The 20,609-nt window shown below is 35.3% G+C and overlaps 1 protein-coding gene across 3 annotated transcripts; it reads right to left on the bottom strand.

Annotated features, from left to right (window-relative positions):
- Positions 1 to 580: 580 nt before the first annotated feature.
- LOC138703764 (nucleolar protein 11-like) lies at positions 581 to 17,866 on the bottom strand. Of its 3 annotated transcripts, none has more exons than XM_069831923.1 (8): positions 17,620 to 17,866; positions 16,799 to 16,963; positions 16,297 to 16,518; positions 15,494 to 15,626; positions 12,242 to 12,409; positions 9,321 to 9,684; positions 2,722 to 3,148; positions 581 to 848 (listed from the first exon to the last, which is right to left on the bottom strand). In XM_069831923.1, the coding sequence occupies exons 1-8, from the start codon at positions 17,749 to 17,751 to the stop codon at positions 720 to 722; spliced, it is 1,740 nt and encodes a 579-aa protein (XP_069688024.1). In that variant the 5' UTR covers positions 17,752 to 17,866; the 3' UTR covers positions 581 to 719. The 3 variants fall into 3 exon arrangements, with proteins under 3 accessions (XP_069688024.1, XP_069688023.1, XP_069688025.1); XM_069831922.1 differs by having other exon boundaries at positions 15,494 to 15,629; positions 17,620 to 17,865; XM_069831924.1 differs by lacking the exon at positions 17,620 to 17,866 and adding an exon at positions 17,104 to 17,229 and having other exon boundaries at positions 15,494 to 15,629.
- Between the last annotated feature and the right edge of the window lie 2,743 nt (positions 17,867 to 20,609).

Here is a 20,609-nt window from a genome sequence, read left to right as displayed (position 1 = left end):
GTCTTACAACCATGCTAACTGGTCATGGAAGAATCAATGCATATTATCATAGATTTCACATTGTCCAAAGACTCAACATGCAGTTGCAATAATGGTAGACCATATTCTACTCGAGTGCACGAAGTACAACACTGCCCGAAACAAACTGGAAAGGATCATAAATTCCACAGGAGGAAGGTGGCCACCAAGCAGACCTGATCTCATTTCCAAATACTTAAAGGAATATTGTAAATTCATACGAGAGGTAGATTTAGAAAGTAGGCAAAGTGTGTAGCAATATGGAAACACAAATATGGAGAATAGTAAATATCATTATCAAGACCATATAGAACCATGACACTCTGTCTCATCTCTGATTGTAAGAAAATAGTAATTTTTTAAGCGCAAACAGACATGTAGTATTACTTATGTAATGGAGCATGTTGTTCAGTACAAAAAAAAAAAAAAAAAAAAAAACCATGCACGCGCACACACAACCCCCCCCCCTCCCCTCCCGCCCAAGACTTCAATTCCCAGGCTCCGGCGAGCTTCTCATTAATTGTGAATGCTTACCTTTAAATATATCTATTTAAAAAAAAAATCCGTTATTGTTTCCGTTCCCGGTTTATTGTGAACCAGCCCCTACTCTTTCAATATCACAATCTTATGATTCAACTTTGTGGAAAACATTGCTCTCTGCAGTTGTTTTGACAGACCATATGCACAAATGTTTCCTGTCATCAGTAGAGTCTCAACAGTTCTATCGAATACAGTTTGTTGACGAACTGAGGCTTTCTAATGGGAAGTTCTCCCTGTTTAAATTGCTGCAGGAGAGGTTGCAACTTCTTCAGTTCACTTACATGAGTCATCTGCAACAAAATGAAAAATACTGTTTTACTGTTGGATGTAGATGTGTTTTATAGTGAATAAAAAACATACAACTCCAATATCTATTTGTATTTGCATACTAATATAAGTCATAACACTCACAACTAGGAGGCGGATGTTGATGAAAAATCATCTTCTTATTTTTCATATCTGGACGATGCCTATTAACATAGAAATTCTTTCTATATTTATATCAAGGTAAAACATTAATTTCTTATATCGCATTTTTTGAACTAATAAGTCATTTTTATATATTTTTATGCTCGACTATGCCGAAATGTAGTATTTATATACCTGGTAGCAGCCCTTTAATGGACCTCATTAAAGTACACCTATTCATTAAAGTTCAGGTGTTCCACCAATCAGAAAACACCATTGTACCAATATGAAAGTGCAAGTATCGATTATTCTCAGATATGCAATTGAAAGACAACTAGCGAAACGTCACGGAGGCTGGAAATCCAATACTGTCGCAGAAGGTTATGTTCTGTTACTATAATAATTAGTGTTAATTGTAAATAATACTCAAATAAATTCAATTTGTCATCTCGTTTTTTCAATGTCTAAATAAATTTCAAGGTTATATCAAGATTAATGTTTATTTTACTCTCTAGATTATATCAAGGTCAATGACGTTTCTCGGAAAATGTCCAGTTTTCCCCATTGTGTGTATAAGGAAATGTATGTAGTTTAGAATATAATATTATCTCAGAATGTGATGTTTAATTCAGTTTATTGTAGTAACACAGCTGATGTACTTATCGTGTTTCCATTTCAGGATTCCTTTTTGTTTTTGTTCACAGCTTTTTCCTGATCCTCTTTGATCTTTCTCCAACTATTGCATAACTATCCATTTTGCTCAATATTAGTAAGCAACCATTATTTGTTACATCGTACACAGGCACTGACAACTTAGAAAAAAATGCGGCATTTCGTTCAGGTCAACCAACAAAAGGAAAACTGTTGGGAATTTAATATGATTTGAACTGATCAGTTTTGCGACCATAACACGATTTGATCCGACGCATCAGAAAGCGCATACTAAAAACACAGAATATAATACGAAATGATCCAATTTTGTTATGATATGTGATAGAAGACATGCTTATAAGCACGAAATCGCATCAAACTAAATTTCGATGGAGCGGGAACTTCACAAGTTTTGAAACGACACTCCTCATTTTTAACACAAAGATTGCAAGAAAACATGCTATGCCCACAACTTTTGTCTTTTATACTCCCTCATCTAGAAGATCTGATAACAAAAGTGAAGAGTGGCAGGAAGAGGAGACGGAGAATGAAGGCACTGACATGGACCACTCCTGATTGAAACACATTGCAAACCCTCATTAAAATCTATAGTTTTCCCTTAAAACCTCATTTTGTTGCATGTTCTTTTTCTTTAACTTAGTCAAATTCCAGAAGTTGCCTCCTCTCTCCTAGATTTGCAGGGCAGTCATTGAAACAAGGTGACTAATTTTTAAGAAGTTGTGGTGCGAGTACTTTGAATAATATTTAAATGTAATTTTCTTTTAATTTTATGCCACTTTTCCATTACTTTTAGGGCATTTTATTGATCATTTAAAGTAGATTTTTAGGTCATCAACATCCACCCCCTACTTATAATAATAGTGATATGAACTGTGGTAAACCAGGGCTGGGCAGCAAGAGCGGATTCTACTATCTCACGGGGAGCCATATGATTTTTCTTCATCCCCTTTCTTCCCCGCCGAACACCGCGCAGCGTTGATTCAGTGACGGATGAATATTAAGCGTCCCATTTAGAGACTGGTTCCACTCCCGATGCCCAGCCCTGTGGTAAACAATGAATGTTTGAAAAAAATTAAATTTTACCTGGCTATGAACAAGTTCACGAAGTTTACATAGTAATGTCTGAACTTGTGGGTCCCCAGACAGAACAAAGCGCTGATAATGTGCATCTAATAATAGACTAGTCCAGTCTATCACGTTACTCAGCTCCACATTGGAACCATCCGTGTCAAATTCGTCACATAAATATTGCAGAAGAGTCATAGCCTGAGAGAATGGTATGGCACGCAAGTACGGTAGTAAACAGACGTCATTGAATGTTGTGTGAAGTATAGCAATAAGTAACTCAGAATATGGTCCTCTCTCACTGTTATCAACACCATTATCCAAACAAAACTGAAGCATCTGAACCAGCGAGTTCTCAGGTATATCTGTGAAATACTTTATACACCAGTGCAGCTCTGTTACAGATTTGGTTTCCAGCAGATCTGGAAGCAACTTCTGCACCATCCTGTAAAAAGAGAAAGAGTCTTACATGGAATGAAACTTGATTGCTATAAAGTGCAATGTGTTATGAATCTTGTTAAACCCATCAACAAAAAGATGAAAACAATAGCAAAACTGACACAACTACACCATTTTCGAGGAATTTCACTCTATCTACGTAAGTATAGTCAGAGTGCTTTGATGATTTAAATCGTATACAGATGAAATTTAAAGATATCTGATGGTGAGGGACAAACAAACGTTTCAGTTAAGGACAAAGTTACAGGAATGCAGAATTAGTAATTATTCATACATCTTGATTACACAACTTTTAACACTGTATCACTTCGGAATATGTATGATAAGAACTTTCTTGTGTTAAATTTTAACGTACCTTGGCCCGGTTTCTTCAACCTTTGTTAAATTATAACAGTGTGTTATTTCATTTTAACTGTAAACTTAACAGTTGAAGCATTTCTTCAACTACTGTTAGTACTAACAGGCTGTTAAAACCTATGTTAATTTAACTGCCCAATTTCATGCAGTTAAATCATTTAACTCTCTGTTAGCATATAAGTATCCAATATGGCTGGTGCATTACATGCTGAACTTACATATCTTATTTATAAAATGATATCCATGAATACATAAACAGAGCGGATGATTTCTGTGATTTGACAGACCAGAAGTTCATACAAAGGTATAGGCTATTTTCTGCCAAGCCTCACTTTTCACTTTCAACTTAGATCCGTTTGTTTGTTTATTCTCATTAATTGGTTTATACTGCGAAACAATTTCCAGCAGAGGGTTTCATTCGAACGAAGAGAAATTAGTCCCAAGATTTCTTTTTGTTCCAGTGTTTTCCATTTCATAACAGCAATACCAATACGCCGCTCCACGCTATTGTGATACAGACGAGGAAAGAAGCAGAAATCAAACCTGAGAGAATAGAAAGATTTCTATTTTCTCTGAATCAAACAACAGAAACAAGCGAGAATCGCAATTGTCACAGTTCAGAAAACAGAAGTGAGCCTATACTTGATTATAGGTTATGGTTAAACTCTAGAATCTCTGGTTCTAACAGAGAGTTAACAAACAGAATGTTAAAATGTGAAATGTAAAGTCGAAGAAACGCAATATTTTTAACAGCAATTCATACTTTTAACTTACAGTTAATTAATGCTATGTTAGGTGCATTTTAACAAAGGTCGAAGAAACTGGACCCTTGTTAACATGTTTCGACCTATTTTGGGTCATCTTCAGAACTGGTTGTTGTTGGTCTTGGCACCTCTTGTTTCCTGTGAGGGTGCGTTCGTAGTGTAGAGTCAAAGAGTTTATGTGTTTTGAAATTGAGTTGTGTGTCGAGAATATCGTTGGGGTATGTTTTCGTGTGTCTGTATATTTCATATTGTTCTAGTGTGTTGCGTTTCTGGCTTTTTGGTTGGATCTGCAGTATTTCCATGTCTGTGTTGATGTCTCTGTAGGTGTGGTTAGTATTTGTGATGTGTTCTGCATATGTGGAGGTGTTTTGTAATTTTTTTATGGCTGTTATGTGTTCTTGTAACGTGTTTGAAATGATCTGCCTGTCTGTCCTATGTAGAAGTTGTTGCAGGTGTTACATTTGAGTTTGTATAAGCCTGTGTGGTTGTATTTGTTTGTTTGTGTGTTGAGATGTTTTTGCAGAGTGTTATTTGTTCTGTATGCGATGTTGTAATTTAATTTCTTCTTTGACTCTACACTATGAAAGCACCCTCACAGGAAACAAGAGGCACCAAGACTAACAACGACCAGTTCTGAAGATGACCCAAAATAGGTCGAAACATGTTAAGAAGGTACGTTAAAATTTAACACAAGAAAGTTCTTATCATACATATTCCGACGTAATAATTATTGTCTGACAACACTTTACTGTTAAAACTCTAATTTCTAATTTCCCCTGTAAGAAAGTTGAACTTCTATTTTAAACGTTTTCATTGCAGACATTTCATGAATAATAGTGTAGACTTTGAATATTTCAGTCATTTGATGAAGATAACTATCTTGAAGTATAATGGTTTTATCTTCCAAGGTAACAAAAGGAAAATATCTACGTTGTTGTTACTATTAATATTCAAACTAGCCATAACAGCATGGGGAGGGGAATCTTTGTGGCTAATATTCCTGTAATGATTAGATGATCATTCACCTACAGTGCAAATTAATCCAAACACGACATATTTTTACATTTTCTGTCATTGTTGGCCTCACAGCTGCTCATACCGCTTTAATTGACATCTGTAGTACGTGTAATTCCATTGCTGAAGGTCTGTCATTATTTTTTTTTATAATATGTGACATTTTGCCTGTCGTATTCTACTTATAAGCATTTCAGTTGTGTTGAAGACTTAATACTGCAATCCTGTGTACATTCTGTCGTCGTCACAAATGGATACAACTGCACGAAAACGGTCTAAAATTATAACATTAGCAGAGCATTCTTCTATGACACAGAGGCAAATTGCTGCAGAATGTCACATCAGTTTGACTACTGTTAATTCGTAAAGTCATGGAGCATTTGGTATCGGATTATATTCGTCATGTTCTAAATGTGAAAGACTGGTTTTACAACCGCCAGCATGGTTTTTAGGGAAGGCTTCTCATGTGATAGTCAAATTACGTCGCTGGTTCAGGATCTAGCTGAAGAGGTAGATAGAGGCGGAAGAATCGATGCAGTTGTGATTGACTTTTCGAAAGCATTTGATTTGGTGCCACATGACATATTAATAGATAAGTTAAGTAGGCTAGGAATAGATAAAAGAGTGGTGCTATGGATCCAAGAACTCTTAAAAGGTAGAACCCAGAGAGTTAGAGTAGGTCATGAAATATCGGAAATTGGAAATATAAGTTCAGGGGTGCCACAGGGCAGCGTTCTGGGTCCATTACTCTTTATAATATAAGTAAATGACCTATGCCAGAATATTACATCAAATGTGAGGCTATTTGCAGATGACTGCATTATCTATAGAAAGATTAGAAATAATTCAGATGTAGAGTCTATTCAAACAGACTTGAATAACATTTACAACTGGGCGTTAAAGCATAGGATGAAAATAAATGGTTCTAAAAGTAAATCTATAACATTTTGTAAAACCCGAGAGGAGACTAGTCTTAATTACGAATTCAGTGGTGTTGTAATTCCGCAAGAACAATGTTGTAAATACCTAGGAGTGTATTTAAACTCCAAACTTTCTTGGGGAGAGCATGTTGATAATGTTACAGGCAAAGCATGGAGGGCACTTCACTTTATTATGAGAATCTTGAGAAAGGCTAGCCCCAAATCGAGGGAAATAGCATATCTAACATTAGTGCGACCGTTAATGGAATACGGAACTACGTGTTGGGATCCCTATAGAATATATCAGATAAATTCCTTAGAAAGAATCCAGTATAGGGCAGCTAAATTTGTTAAAGGTAAAAGAGAAGATGGGAACGATACGATAAAAGAACTTAAATGGGAAACTTTGGAAAACAGACGTAGGAAAACTAGAATAACATCATTGTATAGAGCACATCTAGGTCAGAAAGCATGGGTAGACATAACGGCTCGGTTAGAAAAGCCAACGTACTATGGTAGGAACGATCATGATTTTAAAATCAAATGTAGGAAAGAGAAAACGGATGTAGGTAAATTCTCATTTTTAAATAGAACTATAAATGATTGGAATGACCTACCTGCAGCGGTCTTTGAGGGTTGTCCTTCCTTAAGTAGATTCAAGAATAATTTAAAGAGTTGTGTATAAAGTGAAAATTAAAATTAAGGTGACATTCAACATTTAATTTTTTTAAGGTGACATGTATTTATCTAGCCTGACGAGTTTACTTCCTTGGTTTGAATTGTAAATTATTTAAAAATAGCGTGTAAGAGGGCCTTAGACTAGAAATATTTAGTTTAAATGTAGTTCTGTTTATAAGTATGCATAAGAATGCAATTATTTGACTTATTTGAACTGTTGTATCAGTGAAGCGAGGTGAGTCAGTGAAGTTATGGTTTTACAGTGCAGTGAACAGTTCCGATCAGTGATAATTTATAGCGTCAATGAAATGTGTTCTATAGTGTCAGTGAAATGTGTTACAGAGTGTCAGTGAAATGTGTGCTAAAGTGTCAGTGAAATGCGTCATAGTGCCACTACAGGAAATGAGATGAGAGTAAAGTGAAAGACTATTGAAACTTATGTAGGACCTATACATAATTATGTAGATTGTGTTGTAAAATTAGGTGTTTTATTTTATGTTTTATTATTATTGTGTTAAATTGTATTGTGTATTCTTATTGTATTGTGTATAAAATTGTATATGTGTTGTAAATTGTATTATGTATTGTAAATTTTATTGTGTATAGCTTATCATTTTAACTGTGTATTGTTAATATTGTATATACCACTGCCACCGGGTGCTTGCCCACTTGCAGTGTAAATAAATACATACATACATACATAAAACGATACAGGGAGACTGGATCCATAACACCCCAGAAAAAAGGAAATTGTGGCCGGAAAAGGAAGACTTCGCCTGCAGATGATCGTTTAATTGTCAGGAAAAGTAAATTAAATCCTAGACTAACTGCTGTCGACTTAACCCGCGAGTTAATGGCTACCACTGGGACGAATATTCACGTCACAACAGTGCGGCATAGGCTTTTGGAAGCTGGACGAAGGGCACGTAAGCCTATTAAAAAGCAACTGCTAACCCCTGTTATGTGCAAAAAACGCTTAATGTAGGCAAAATTACATCAACACTGGACAGCGAATGACTGGAAGAATGTACTTTTTTCCGATGAGTCTCATTTCGAGGTCCACGGCCACCGTGTTTCTTACGTACAGAAAGGATCCGAAAAAGTAACAGCAGCTCATCTCCAACAAGCACCCAAATACCCCCCTAAAGTAATGTTTTGGGGTTGTTTTACACATGAAGGGTCTGGAGCATTAATACCTATCAAGGGAATGATGAATTCTGACAAATATATTCACTTATTGGAAACCAGAATCGTACCCCAGCTGCAAAAATCATTTCCGGATGGCAGAGGTGTGTTCCAACAAGACCTGGCACCATGCCATACGTCTTGAAAAACTACAGAATTCTTCAACAAGAAGAATATTCGGGTACTCCCCTGGCCAGGCAACTCACCCGACATCAACCCCATTGAGAACTTGTGGTCAATTTGCAAAAGAAGAATGCAAAAAATGGATTGTTCTACAAAGGAGAAGATGATTTCTGCCCTCATTGGTGTATGGTTTCGCGATGAAGAAATGAAGAATATTTGTGGGAAATTAGTGGAATCCATGCCAAATCGTCTCAGAGCTGTTATTAGGAACAAGGGAGGCCACATAGATTACTGAGGTATGTCTTAGATCCTTTTTTTATCCCGTTTGAGTGTTTTTGCATAAGTAATTACGTTGTTCGCATTAATTTGCATGCTACTGTATACTGTGAACATGAGGCCAGCAGTTAGAGCTGACCCTCCATAGGTTGTCGCACTTGTGCTTATTATTATTTCTTCTTCTTTTAAGACTTAAATATTCTAGCTTCTTCTTGTCACACAGTAGTGTTAACATTATTGTCAATGTCACTGTCATCATCATAATAATCATATTAAATTTACATACTGGTACATTCTGCATATTTAAAAATACTTGACTCTGACAGGATGGAAGGAGAGCTTATGCATTTATTTAAATCAATGAATAAAAGCAAAACAAACAAAGAAGTTCTGTAGCATTTTGTTCCTTTGTATTTTTCGAGAAAATAACTCTTTGAATCAACTTTGATGGCTCATATCAAAATAACTGCTTACTTTTATGTAGTTTGATATTATCTAACATGAATAGATTATTTTCTAATTGACAACATGATTCGAGAGAGGTGCAAAATTCAGACACTTTTGACTATCGAGTTGGAAGTTTAGTTTTGTCATTTGGTGTAATAAACAAGATTTTAGACAGCAGTGGGAAACACATTCCGACGAAATTACCTTATGCATTTTATAAATCTTTAAATAATGTAAACATTTTAATAATAAACGCAGAATTGTACTTACGTATAATCATTCTGGATTCAATTAAGACAAAACAGAATGACTAAGAGAAAGGACAATATCTAGGATTATAACAACAAAAAATGTAACTTGGATATCAAGAAAATATATTAAATGCAATACTAACATGGACTGTGGATACCCATTGTCTTGAAGTGTCTGCAATTGCTGTTTAAGCGTATCTGGCATCTGTTCTGTCTCAGACTGTGCCTGTTCAGCAGAACCATTAGTTATCCAATTCACATCCATTTGACACATTTCTTGCAGATCATAGTCCTTTTCTGACTGGGACACATTACTACAGTGTGCACCAATCAACGACGACAAACGTTGGGTTTCAAGCTGATATGGCACTACCACTAGATTATGTGCTGTTGTGATCAAGAGATTGGTTCCAGTGCACCACAACCGTGGTGGTGAAGCAAATAACTTCAAATGGTGTCGAGACTGCACCACTCCAAACTGTACATTATAAATAATGAGTGACGCACCTGTAATTTAGAGAGATATGAACACAGTTACAAAAACTGCACAACGGAAATGTGAGGATGGCAAAAGTTGCTATAATGAAAGTTCAAATAAACAAGACATATAAGATGTGTGTATGCTTGCTTGTACAGTGTGTTCGTAACTCAGCCGGACCACTAAAACATTCAAATTTGAAAATGTACTTTCAATAATTGTTCCTTTTAAAATCATTCATATTTTTTTTTTATGCTCGACCATGCCGAAATGTAGTAATTATACACCTGGTAGCAGCCCTTTAATGGACCTCATTAAAGTACACCTATTCATTAAAGTTCAGGTTTTCCACCTATCAGAAAGCACCATTGTAGCAATATGAAACCGCAAGTATCGATTATTCTCGGATATGCAATCGAAAGACAACTAGCGAAACGTCACGGAGGCTGGAAATCCAATACTGTTACAGAAGGTTATGTTCTGTTACTATAATAATTAGCGTTAATTGTAAATAATATTCAAATAAATTCAATTTGTCATCTCGTTTTTCAATGTCTAAATCAATTTCCAGGTTATATCAAGATTAATGTTCATTTTACTATCTAGATTATATCAAGGTCACTGACATTTGTTCCTCGGAAAAAAACAAAACTTTCGCGTCTGCGCCCATCTCACAATTTACGAGATATTGTACAAGGTCACTTCCGCTCCCCAGTCAGATAAGAATAATATGAATATTTATGAATAATTTCAAGTTAGAAATATGGGCCAGCATAAAAAGTCATATGAAACTTGCCTATAATGGTAATTAAGACGCTCATATGGAAATTATGAAACTCGCTTGCACTCATTTCATAAACATACTCGCGTCTTAATTACTACCATTATAGGCTCGTTGCATAATGTACTATTATTTCATGATCTTTAATTAAATGTTTTCTTGTTTATTTCATCATCCCTAATTAAAACTTTTCTAACACTTGTTTATATTATTTAGGTTATGTTATAACGGTCCAGACGAGCTGCGAACACACTGTAGAAGGCCAAGAAAACATTATAATACAGAGTACGTCAAAAACACCTGACAGTTTTACCAAAAAGATTAATTCGATTGCAAAGTACAAATACGCATTTTATTACAAAATATCTGGAAGTTCATATGGTAGCATGCGACACTTGGCAAGTCACCTCTGTTCTGCTCAATCCATGTTGAGGCATTTCACTAGGAATTCCTTTGATACACTCCCGAATTTTTTCTCAATGAAGAATGCTATGATGGCATGTTTTTATAACTTTGCTTTCGAGATATTATCAAAGGAAATAGTGGGGTACCAATTAGGGTTGCCAACCCTCCTGTATTTCCCAGGGTCTCCCGCAATTTCCCCTAATTTGTAACAGTCTCCCAGCACCCATATTTTTCTTCTCTTCGAATATTTTCTCCCTTATTTTTGCATTAGGTAAAAATTATTATTCTAAACATTTGATTTTGTCGTCAATGATGATTGTTTACATGATGAATTTTGTTGTTCAAGAGATGCTTTAAAATCTGCAGTCTTTGTAGAAAGTAATACTTGCCAGAAATGGGTTTTAATGCTCACCTGTTTGAAATCAAACAATATCAATATTATAAATTTCGAAAAACTGGCTAGTTTGTTCTAAACATACCATTCTCATACAAAGAGGGTGTCACGCACACACATATCTCTCTCTCCCCCCCCCCTCTCCCTGCCCTCCCTCTCTGTCTCTCTCTCTCTTTCTCCTTTCTTACTTAGTTTCTCCTGGAGGGAAAAGTAAAACTATAAATCACGACTCTTCCAAAATCATATATATTTCAAAGTAACACTGACTTGAAAGAATGAAGTCTAAATAAAATTTGAACAACTGTTGTTTCTGTGGCCGGGAGGAAAAAGGTCTTAAGTAAAAATGTTATACTTTTCAGGAAATGAGTAGAAAGATTGAAATTGGTGTCAATTATAGAGTTTTTTTAATTAAGAGGTTTTTCCTGGATATTATTTGTTTATATTTCTTCTAAAATAGATAATGTTGCTTATTTAACAATTTTCTTGATTATTTCCAAAAATAGCCGCACTTAAGCCCTTTTAAGACTAGAAGCCAGACTGAGTAGAAGGGACTATTTAAACATAAGACATAAATGAGAAGTGTAAATTATTAGAAATGCAAAATGGGTCTTAAACAATTATAGGACTGTTTATGTGCTTATAGTTTTAAAAGGAAAGAGCATCAGTATGTGATAAAATGGCTAAAATACAAGTTAGACCTTTTTAATAGGGAAGCATGGAAAGTAAACATGTGATGGTTTGTAAGGAATAAAGTATTAAATATACTTAAGTCCTTTATTCTGTGTGTACTCGATTCAAAAAGTACTTAGGACATTTGGTAACGCTTTATAAATCCAGTCAGGAGTCTTATTTGACTTTAGCCGTTTTACCAGATTGTAGAGAATTGTTTCTGCTTTCAGAATATATAAAAATCTCATTTTCACAAAAAATTGACTTAAGACCTTTTTCCTCCCGGCCACAGGTTTATGCATAGATGTGAGTATACAATAATAACAAAATGCTGTACCTTCTTCACTAGGATCTGCACCGTATATTGCCACATGACTGGCACTCAGATCAGTCATAGCAACAGGATGTTTTGTGCTAACTGCTCTCACTATGTTCACTAGCGTTCCAGGCAACTTGCTGTCTACTTCAGGAAGAAATGTTAGAGAGAATAACTTGCCGTCAGACCCTGTAAATAAAATGTACTTGAGAGATACACATTTATCAATGAACAAACTGTTTTATATCTACATTATTTAAGTAGAAGGATGATCACATTATATCCCCATATAACCTCAATTACTTTCAAATTTAGAACACATTTCTGTCACTCTTGCAATGTCATTTTCCAAAGAGTAGCTCTGCACTTGTTGTTTAGTCAAATGGCAAGACAGGTTTGAATCTCATAAGTGACAGCAATAAGACATCGCACACACGAGGCAACTAAGCCAGGAGACAATGGGATAGGGTGACCAGTTCCTTTCTCCCCTCCTTTGCATACATTGCTGATGACTAGTTACATATTACACTTAAGGCTGGTTCACAATAAAACGGGAATGGAAACGACAACGAGAACGGAAATATTGTTAAAATAAATATATTTCCGTTCTCGTTTCCATTCCCGGTTTATTGTGAACCAGCCTTAATCAGACTTCAGATATCGTAGTTTTTATAAAGTTTCATAATCTAAATTATACAGTGTGATACATTTGGGTATGGATAATATTAATTTATTCTTATAAAGCTATTATGATAGTAGAAACAATTTCTTGCTTGTTATGTTATGATTAAAAGATGGGAGTTTCCATGTATGACAATCAACAATGCACAATCTGAAAGGACAAATGAAAATCGTAGATGATTTAAATGGCTACTACAAATCAAGAGCGGGCACAATGTGTTCTTTGGTATGCTAAATTTGAGAGTGTTAAAAGAGTCCAAAGGGAATTTCTACGTGATTTTGGTGTGCGTAATGTAGCTACCTAAATAAGATTCCATAAGTTGTGGTATCGAACATTTGTAGGAACATTTTCTGTGTTAAAAGACATGCAGGAGGTCGCAGGTGAAATCCAGTACGAGAAGCAACTATCTTTTGGCTTGGTCCCCAAACTCTCCAAATATAACCCCTCCTAACTTCTTCATGTGGGGTTTTGTTAAAGACATTGTCTATTTACAGAAAACCGAGGAACATTGATGATCTGAGAGTAAAAATTACTCAAGCTTTTCAACAAATCACCCCTCTTGTGCAGGGTGACCAATGGCGGTCATGTTGAGCTCTGAGGAATCTCCCATCTTTCAGTGTTGTATGCACAAAGTTTCAACAAATAAAGTTCAGTAGTAAATGTTTCATGGTGTTTTTATTTTATCCATTCTCAAACGAATCACCCTGTATAATCACTACTTTTATGACAGTTTAACACATTCTCTTAAAATAAGAAAATTAAGTTACGTCTTCTTCGAAAATTGAACTCATATGTCCACAATAAACTGTAAAAGAATAAAATGAAATAAAATAAAACCCATTTTTCACTTACTATAAGCAAGGAAGGGCTAAAAGTAGAAATTAAAACAACCTTAGGCCATATAACTACATTATAAAGGTAAGCGTTCACTACATCATATCGCACTCATCAGACGAATCGCACGGATCGGAAAAATACTATCTTTGCTGTAATTGTTATGTAACTGCGTTCACTACATCGTATCGCACGGATCGGAAAATACTATCTTTGCTGTAATTGTTATGTAACCGCATTCACTACATCGCATCGGATGCATCACCTCTCGGCAAATCCGTCCACGTTTCTCGGATGGGCAACTTCTCCGATGCGTGCAATCATGGCCTTCTTTAATAAATCAATTTTAACTGGTCAACTGTTAATATTATGTTGTGCCATGTTCAGTGTAGCGCCAAAATGGCAGACGGAAAACTTATTTCGCGTGTAGAAAATTGCGAAGAATTATATAATTTGAGGCGTTCCCATTACAGTAATCAAGTCATTTCTTGCAAATATATTATGTAACCAATATTTCTTTCGTTTCTTCCTCTTCAATTGCATGAAGCAATTAAGATTCTTATTTGCTAACAAACGTAATTAATAGACCTAACCTCAACTCCTCTGTTTTCAGTAATGTCAATATCGTACGACGCCATGTTTTAAACAGCTGATAGGGGAATCCGATGAGGTGAAGCCGTTACAGTGAACGCACTGCACTTAAAATATCTGTTGCGTGCGATTCGTACAAGGAGTGTGATACAATGTAGTGAACGCTTACCTTAACAGATGTCCGACACACTAGATGAGCAAAGAAAAAATGCAGTTCTGTGCAGTTACCACAAGACTCATGCATATGAACAAGCTCTATTTCCCTCTGCCAAGTCACGCTATGCTGTTTCACAGCTCAGTAGTGTCACTAATTCTATTGTGATAACATATATTCGTTCGAATAATGTGTTTCTTTTGCCAACCATCAAAATTAGAGATATCAAAGACAAAGAAAATTTCCAAATTCCCTGATACCTAATAGTCCTTGATTTATTCCCTATGATCTTTCTTACAACTTATTTTTCCAGCAAGCAATTCTGATACAGTAGAACCTCTATTATCCGTGGTAATGAAGGGCGTGGAATGAACGGTTAATCGAAAAAATCGGACAATCCATACCATATAAGATTTTCATAAATTAAATGCGTAATACAGTTTCCTAATTTCCTCCCTGGTCTTGTGTTTTTAACATGCCAGGTAGTGGATCAAAAGTTCACTAATTTAAGTCTGGTTTTCAATGACGGGTTTTTAAGAGCCAAGGAAGCACTTTATGACGACTGTCTGTGGAAAGATAGGAATAGTACAGGTCTCATATTGTAGATTTACATACTTATTATTACACTTTATACTTGTTTTTAATTAAATCGTGCACAGTTGTAATTCTTATTTCGTATTCTGATGCGAGATGAACCACAGTTTCACTTTTCTCAAACCACTCAATTACTTGCACTGTTTTTCGTAGCACAACTCCTTTTCTTTGACACCTGTGGAAGGCATTTTGCATAGAATTTAGACCTCTCGAAAAGTAGACCATACTGTATAAGAGTAAAAGTTTGTAAAAGGCACTCTGTAGAAAAAAATCGTACTAATAAAATGTACAGTAATTCATATTTTTTCTGAAACATAAAAAAAGAGCAAAAAAGAAAGACAGTCTGATAATCCACCAATCGGTTAATAGGGTGACGGAAAATCAGGGTTCTACTGTACAAAAAAAGCAACAAACTTACACAATGTAAGAAGATTATAAGAACTATCTTGCTGTATTGTGGTCTGTCCCATCAACTGAAAATTCTCACGTTCTACTTTCACTTTCACGGATGAAACATCTCTTGACACTGGAACCACATGAAAGTAAGCGGACTTCTGGAAACATCAAAATTGTAATTAATAACCTTTCTAAACTAAACGTCACGATATTTACAACATCTTTTTTGAGGAACCATTATTAGCCATAATAAAATTGAAATATTTGCTCCATAATAACATTAATTTAGATAAAGAGTTATAAAGGCTTATAATAATAATAATAATAATAATAATAATAATAATAATAATAATAATAATAATTTATTTAATCTGACAGGATTAAGGCCATAAGGCCTTCTCTTCCATCCTACCAGATAGCACATATAAATACAAAAAAAGAAATACAAACACTGATGAAAATGATACAAATTAAGTTAAAGCCCTATAGAGGGTCAACAGAGTCAAAAGTACATTATAGTGCTCTCATCGAGCTGATACAACGAAAAGAAAGAAAACAGAGATAGCAATAATGATATTGATAACTGACAATAATAATAATAATAATAATAATAATAATAATAATAATAATAATAATAATAAATACATTACATATTAATTTTCAATTTTACAACAGCATAGTTACAATATTTACTATATGTCATGGGTTAAGGTGAAGTTGCGCAACCTGACATGTGTTCAACAAACAATTCCACGAACTAGAATGTGATTTTTTAATTTAAATTTGAATTTTGATATTGTCTTATACAGTAAAACTTGTGCATACCAAAGAATTTCGAGTGAAGAATGTGATATATGTACTTGTTTCATATGTCACTAGTTGACAATCTTCTATTACTTCATTGGCACTTAACACTGAGTTACGGTCAATCTCAATTTTCCGGGACTCCAATGCAGCACTCAGTAAACAAGTTGCTCCATTACTGAATATAATTAATGGTTCACGACCACTCAACTGAGACAGCACACAGTGGATATGCTGTTGAAACTGTAAACAGAAGCATACAATTATGAAAACTATAGTCCTAACCACTTAGTACATTACCTAGCCTAAATTACTGTCAACTTTCTCGTAATGTCAACATTCTAAATTCTTAAAACGTGTTTATTCTAATAAGTGGAGTTGAAAGTATGTATAGGATAACCTATAACGCCTGAAGTAATGTTTTAAAATGCTTAGAGAAGGCGTATGATTATAAAATTAAAAAAATTACTTTCAGACAATGCTAAACTGTTACATTTATGTCTAGACTAAACAAATTACCTACCTTGAATTTCTTAATTTTATCTAGATTGTCTTCACTTTCACTCCATATTCTCAATTGGTTTCTATTGAACACAGCAATATACTGATTCCCTAGTTCATCATATATGACCGGAGATGACAGCTTCTCTTTACTGCTCCAGCTACTAATTTGTTTTTGGTTCAACAACTGCAAAACCATGTAAATGCATTTAATAACAGATACACAAAGTAAATAATCACATCAGTTTACAACGATCATACAAAAATAAAACTACTACATTAGCCTATAATGATTTACAATTTTCCACCCCACTTTTCTTCACTTACTGCTGTAAATCTCATTTGTGCGCAAATACGAAGAATTTGTTGGTCAGCTGTTTCGAAAGAAGAGCCCCGAAGTATTACAAGGCCAATCTTCGATATCTCCCCACACCATACACGGGACTGACGTCTGATTTGCGTTCCGTTATGAGTTAAATGAGGCGATGGGCCGAGATATGAGTATGTGACAAAGTTACATACCTACTACCTCAGCGTTAGTTTCACCGTTTCAAGTTTTAAGTAATCCCCCCCCCCCCGCCCCACGAGTGTGGTGTGGGCAGATAACGAAGTTTCACCATTTACAATATCCAACAGTAGTTCAAATGTACAATAACTGAAACCTCAATACGAAAATATCATACTGCACTATAACTTTCCAACAGGTCACATAGAAAGAAATTCATTAATGCATGAAAATCAAGAATCCAGCCTAACATATTTTCAAATGCTAATCACTAAAAGCAGCAAAATCCACAGACGTAATCTAATTGAATCGAATGTGATATAAATTCGAAATCTAACCTTATATCTTATAACTATATTTCTTCCAAGTGTAACAATAACACAATCACTTGTAGAGTCCTCTGCTACGCCTAACAAACTTTTTTGATCTATTAGTGGGCAGAGACTGTAATAAGCACACAATCTCGCCATTATTAGATTCTAACTTTCAGTTCTTACATCAAATTCAGTGTATTGTCACATTCAGACATAAACACGTGCACCATGCACGGCTAGCAACTGGCGCTGCCGAAGAATTCACCAACACGAAAACGGAGAAAATCGATCTGTTCGGAAGATCGACCATTTACGCAGTGTTGCCAACACAGATCACAAACAATATGTTGCTTTTGGCGCTCTGGCTCTGGCGTTTTGAAAGGTTATTTCGATACCTAGAGATACCCTCTTGTTCTATACTGAATTCCAGATAAGAAAATTGGTAAACATTTGATGCGAAAAGTATTACGCCGCTGTGATACGAAACATGATTTGTCATCTAATTGCAGCGCGCGAACTTAACACGTGCGTTCGGTACAGTCTGTTAATATGGAAATTAGTTTCCGTTACTACGAAGACAGGCAACTGTGGACAGGTATTTAAATTTTAAGTACTGGCAGAGCCTTCTTTAGTAACTAAAGAAGGCTCTGGTACTGGTAATGCATTTTTATAATGCTGGTTATACAGCTGGCTATGCAGTTAATTTTTAATTTATAATGATGGTATAAATTACTGCGGTCGTCATACTATTTTCTGCATATTGATTTCAGGTAATTTTAAAAGTAGTTTCTGCAGACTTGCAGAGAGTAGGTCAGCCAACTGTAAGTAGAATAATCAAACGTATGTCTGTTTTAATTGCTCGGAAAAGACTACAGTTTTAAAATTTCCAAATCCAGCTGAAAGTCAGGACAATACCCATCATGTGCATGAAAGATGGCTCTGATTGTGCAATGCATACTCTATTACAACTATACAAAATCAGTTACTTCAGCATCTTCCACTACAGGTTGTTGTGGTACTCATCTTTGTAAAATATTTAATTCCTGCCTTCAACTCAGTTATTTCCCTCCACTGTGGAAAGAAGGCATTGCCATAGCTTTACATTTCATAATTTGATCCTATCATTCCAAATGAACAGTTCAGCTTCAGAGAACATCACAGTACAACTCATCAGCTCTACTGAATATGTGAACACATTAAAACTACTATCGATCAAGGACAGCATACAGTCTGCGTCTTTCTCGATATAGAAAAGGCATTTGATATAGTTTGGACGTAAGGTCTGGTCATGAAGTTATACATCCATATTTTAAATAGCTTTCTAACTAATAGAAATTTTAGAGTAAAAGTTAACAATTCCTATTCTTCAAAGAAACCTATCAGTGCAGATGTTCCTCAGGGTACTGTCATATCAATTTATCATCAATGTTATTCAATATCAGATTTTCCTCGTTGCGGCAGGTCAGTTTGCACAATATGCGGCCGATATAGTCATTTTTACAGCATATAGATATATCAGCTGCTTACACAAGAATTCAAAATTATTTAAAATTAATCGAACACTGGCTTATCAACTGGAAAATAAAAATCAATGCAGCTAAAAGTTTAACCATAATCTTCACAAAAGGCGTCCTCAAGAACCTTTCCAACTTAAGCTATTCGATGAATTGTTCCAAGGGAGAAAGAAATCATATATTCAGGTATTCATCTCGACAGCAGACTCACATTTCAAAAACACATTTGACATATCAACTTTCAAAGGATATAACATGTTTAATCGTCACAGTCACTAAATTTATGGATAAAGAAAACTTTCTACATCATGGTGAAGAATTGGTAGAATGAAGAAAAATTCTCTCTGGCACCAGGACTTGAACCTGGGTTTCCAGCTTTATGTGCTAGCACTTTATCCACTAAGCCACACCAGATTCAAGCTCCGATGCCAGATTGAATCCCTCACATTTTAAATTCTACCTACTGTGTTCCCCTTTGTTGGCTTACCCTCGTGTACCGTGTCACAGTATGTGTGACAGTAGACACAGTGTCCAACCACAAGTACAGAGGTGCACTCATTACGAGTGACTAAGTGGCCGGGATCCAACAAAACACAGCACTGTCTTGAATCACAAGTGTTTAACCTTACAGTCAGCAACTGATATGTACAGCCCTGCTAACATGTAAAATGAGCAGGAAGAGGAGAAAAAGAAAGTGTACTTACTGGGAAGTGAAATTATGTTGCAGTCCTTCGAGGAAAGATGCAAGTCTTGCACTTTCGGTGCTAGAGAACACAATCAATTCGAGTGATTGTAATAAAAATGTTGTGAAAGGTATAAATCAAAGCTTCATTTAAAAACTACATAAAAAACGTGAAACAAAATAAAAATTTATTTTCTACAACTGTGATAATGGAATTGAAAAACGATTTCTCAAGCTCCATTTTGTATTTCTCTTTCTTCGAACTTAGTATGATACGTATTATTACAATTGTATATGGCTAATTTTAATTCTTCAGAAGAGTGCTATGAATTTCTGAAAATTTTTGTTGGATGTTTTCTTACATGTTCACATTATCTGAAGACAACTCAACTACTTCTGACTGAATTGAAGTTTTTATTGTAAACAGCTTCCTTTTCACTTTCCGGGATGTGAAAATGTGTATTTCTGTTAAAATCTCTAAAGCTATCACTTTCTGCGTCATTTCACATACTTCATGTAATAAACTAAAAATAATTAAGCACATTTTCATCTTGACAAAATATTTCCATATTCAGAAGTAAAGAAAAACTTACGGGAAACATCTTTTAATAGTGTACCACCTGGGCCGAGACCCATTTCCAAGCCTCGCAAACCTTCTGGTAGTTTTGGAGGCCTTCAAGTTTGTGCTCCACTCGGTCCATTCTCACTGTCAGCTTGCAGATATGTCTGATTGTCAACATGGCTGATTCAAGAGTCAAGGAAATTTACCCAAATTTGAAACTGTTAAGGCTGGTTCACAATAAACCGGGAACGAGAAC

This window comes from Periplaneta americana, chromosome 7 (assembly GCF_040183065.1).
Source record: "Periplaneta americana isolate PAMFEO1 chromosome 7, P.americana_PAMFEO1_priV1, whole genome shotgun sequence".
NCBI classification, from domain to species: Eukaryota; Metazoa; Arthropoda; class Insecta; order Blattodea; family Blattidae; genus Periplaneta; species Periplaneta americana.
This window is presented reverse-complemented; position numbering and strand designations above follow the sequence as displayed.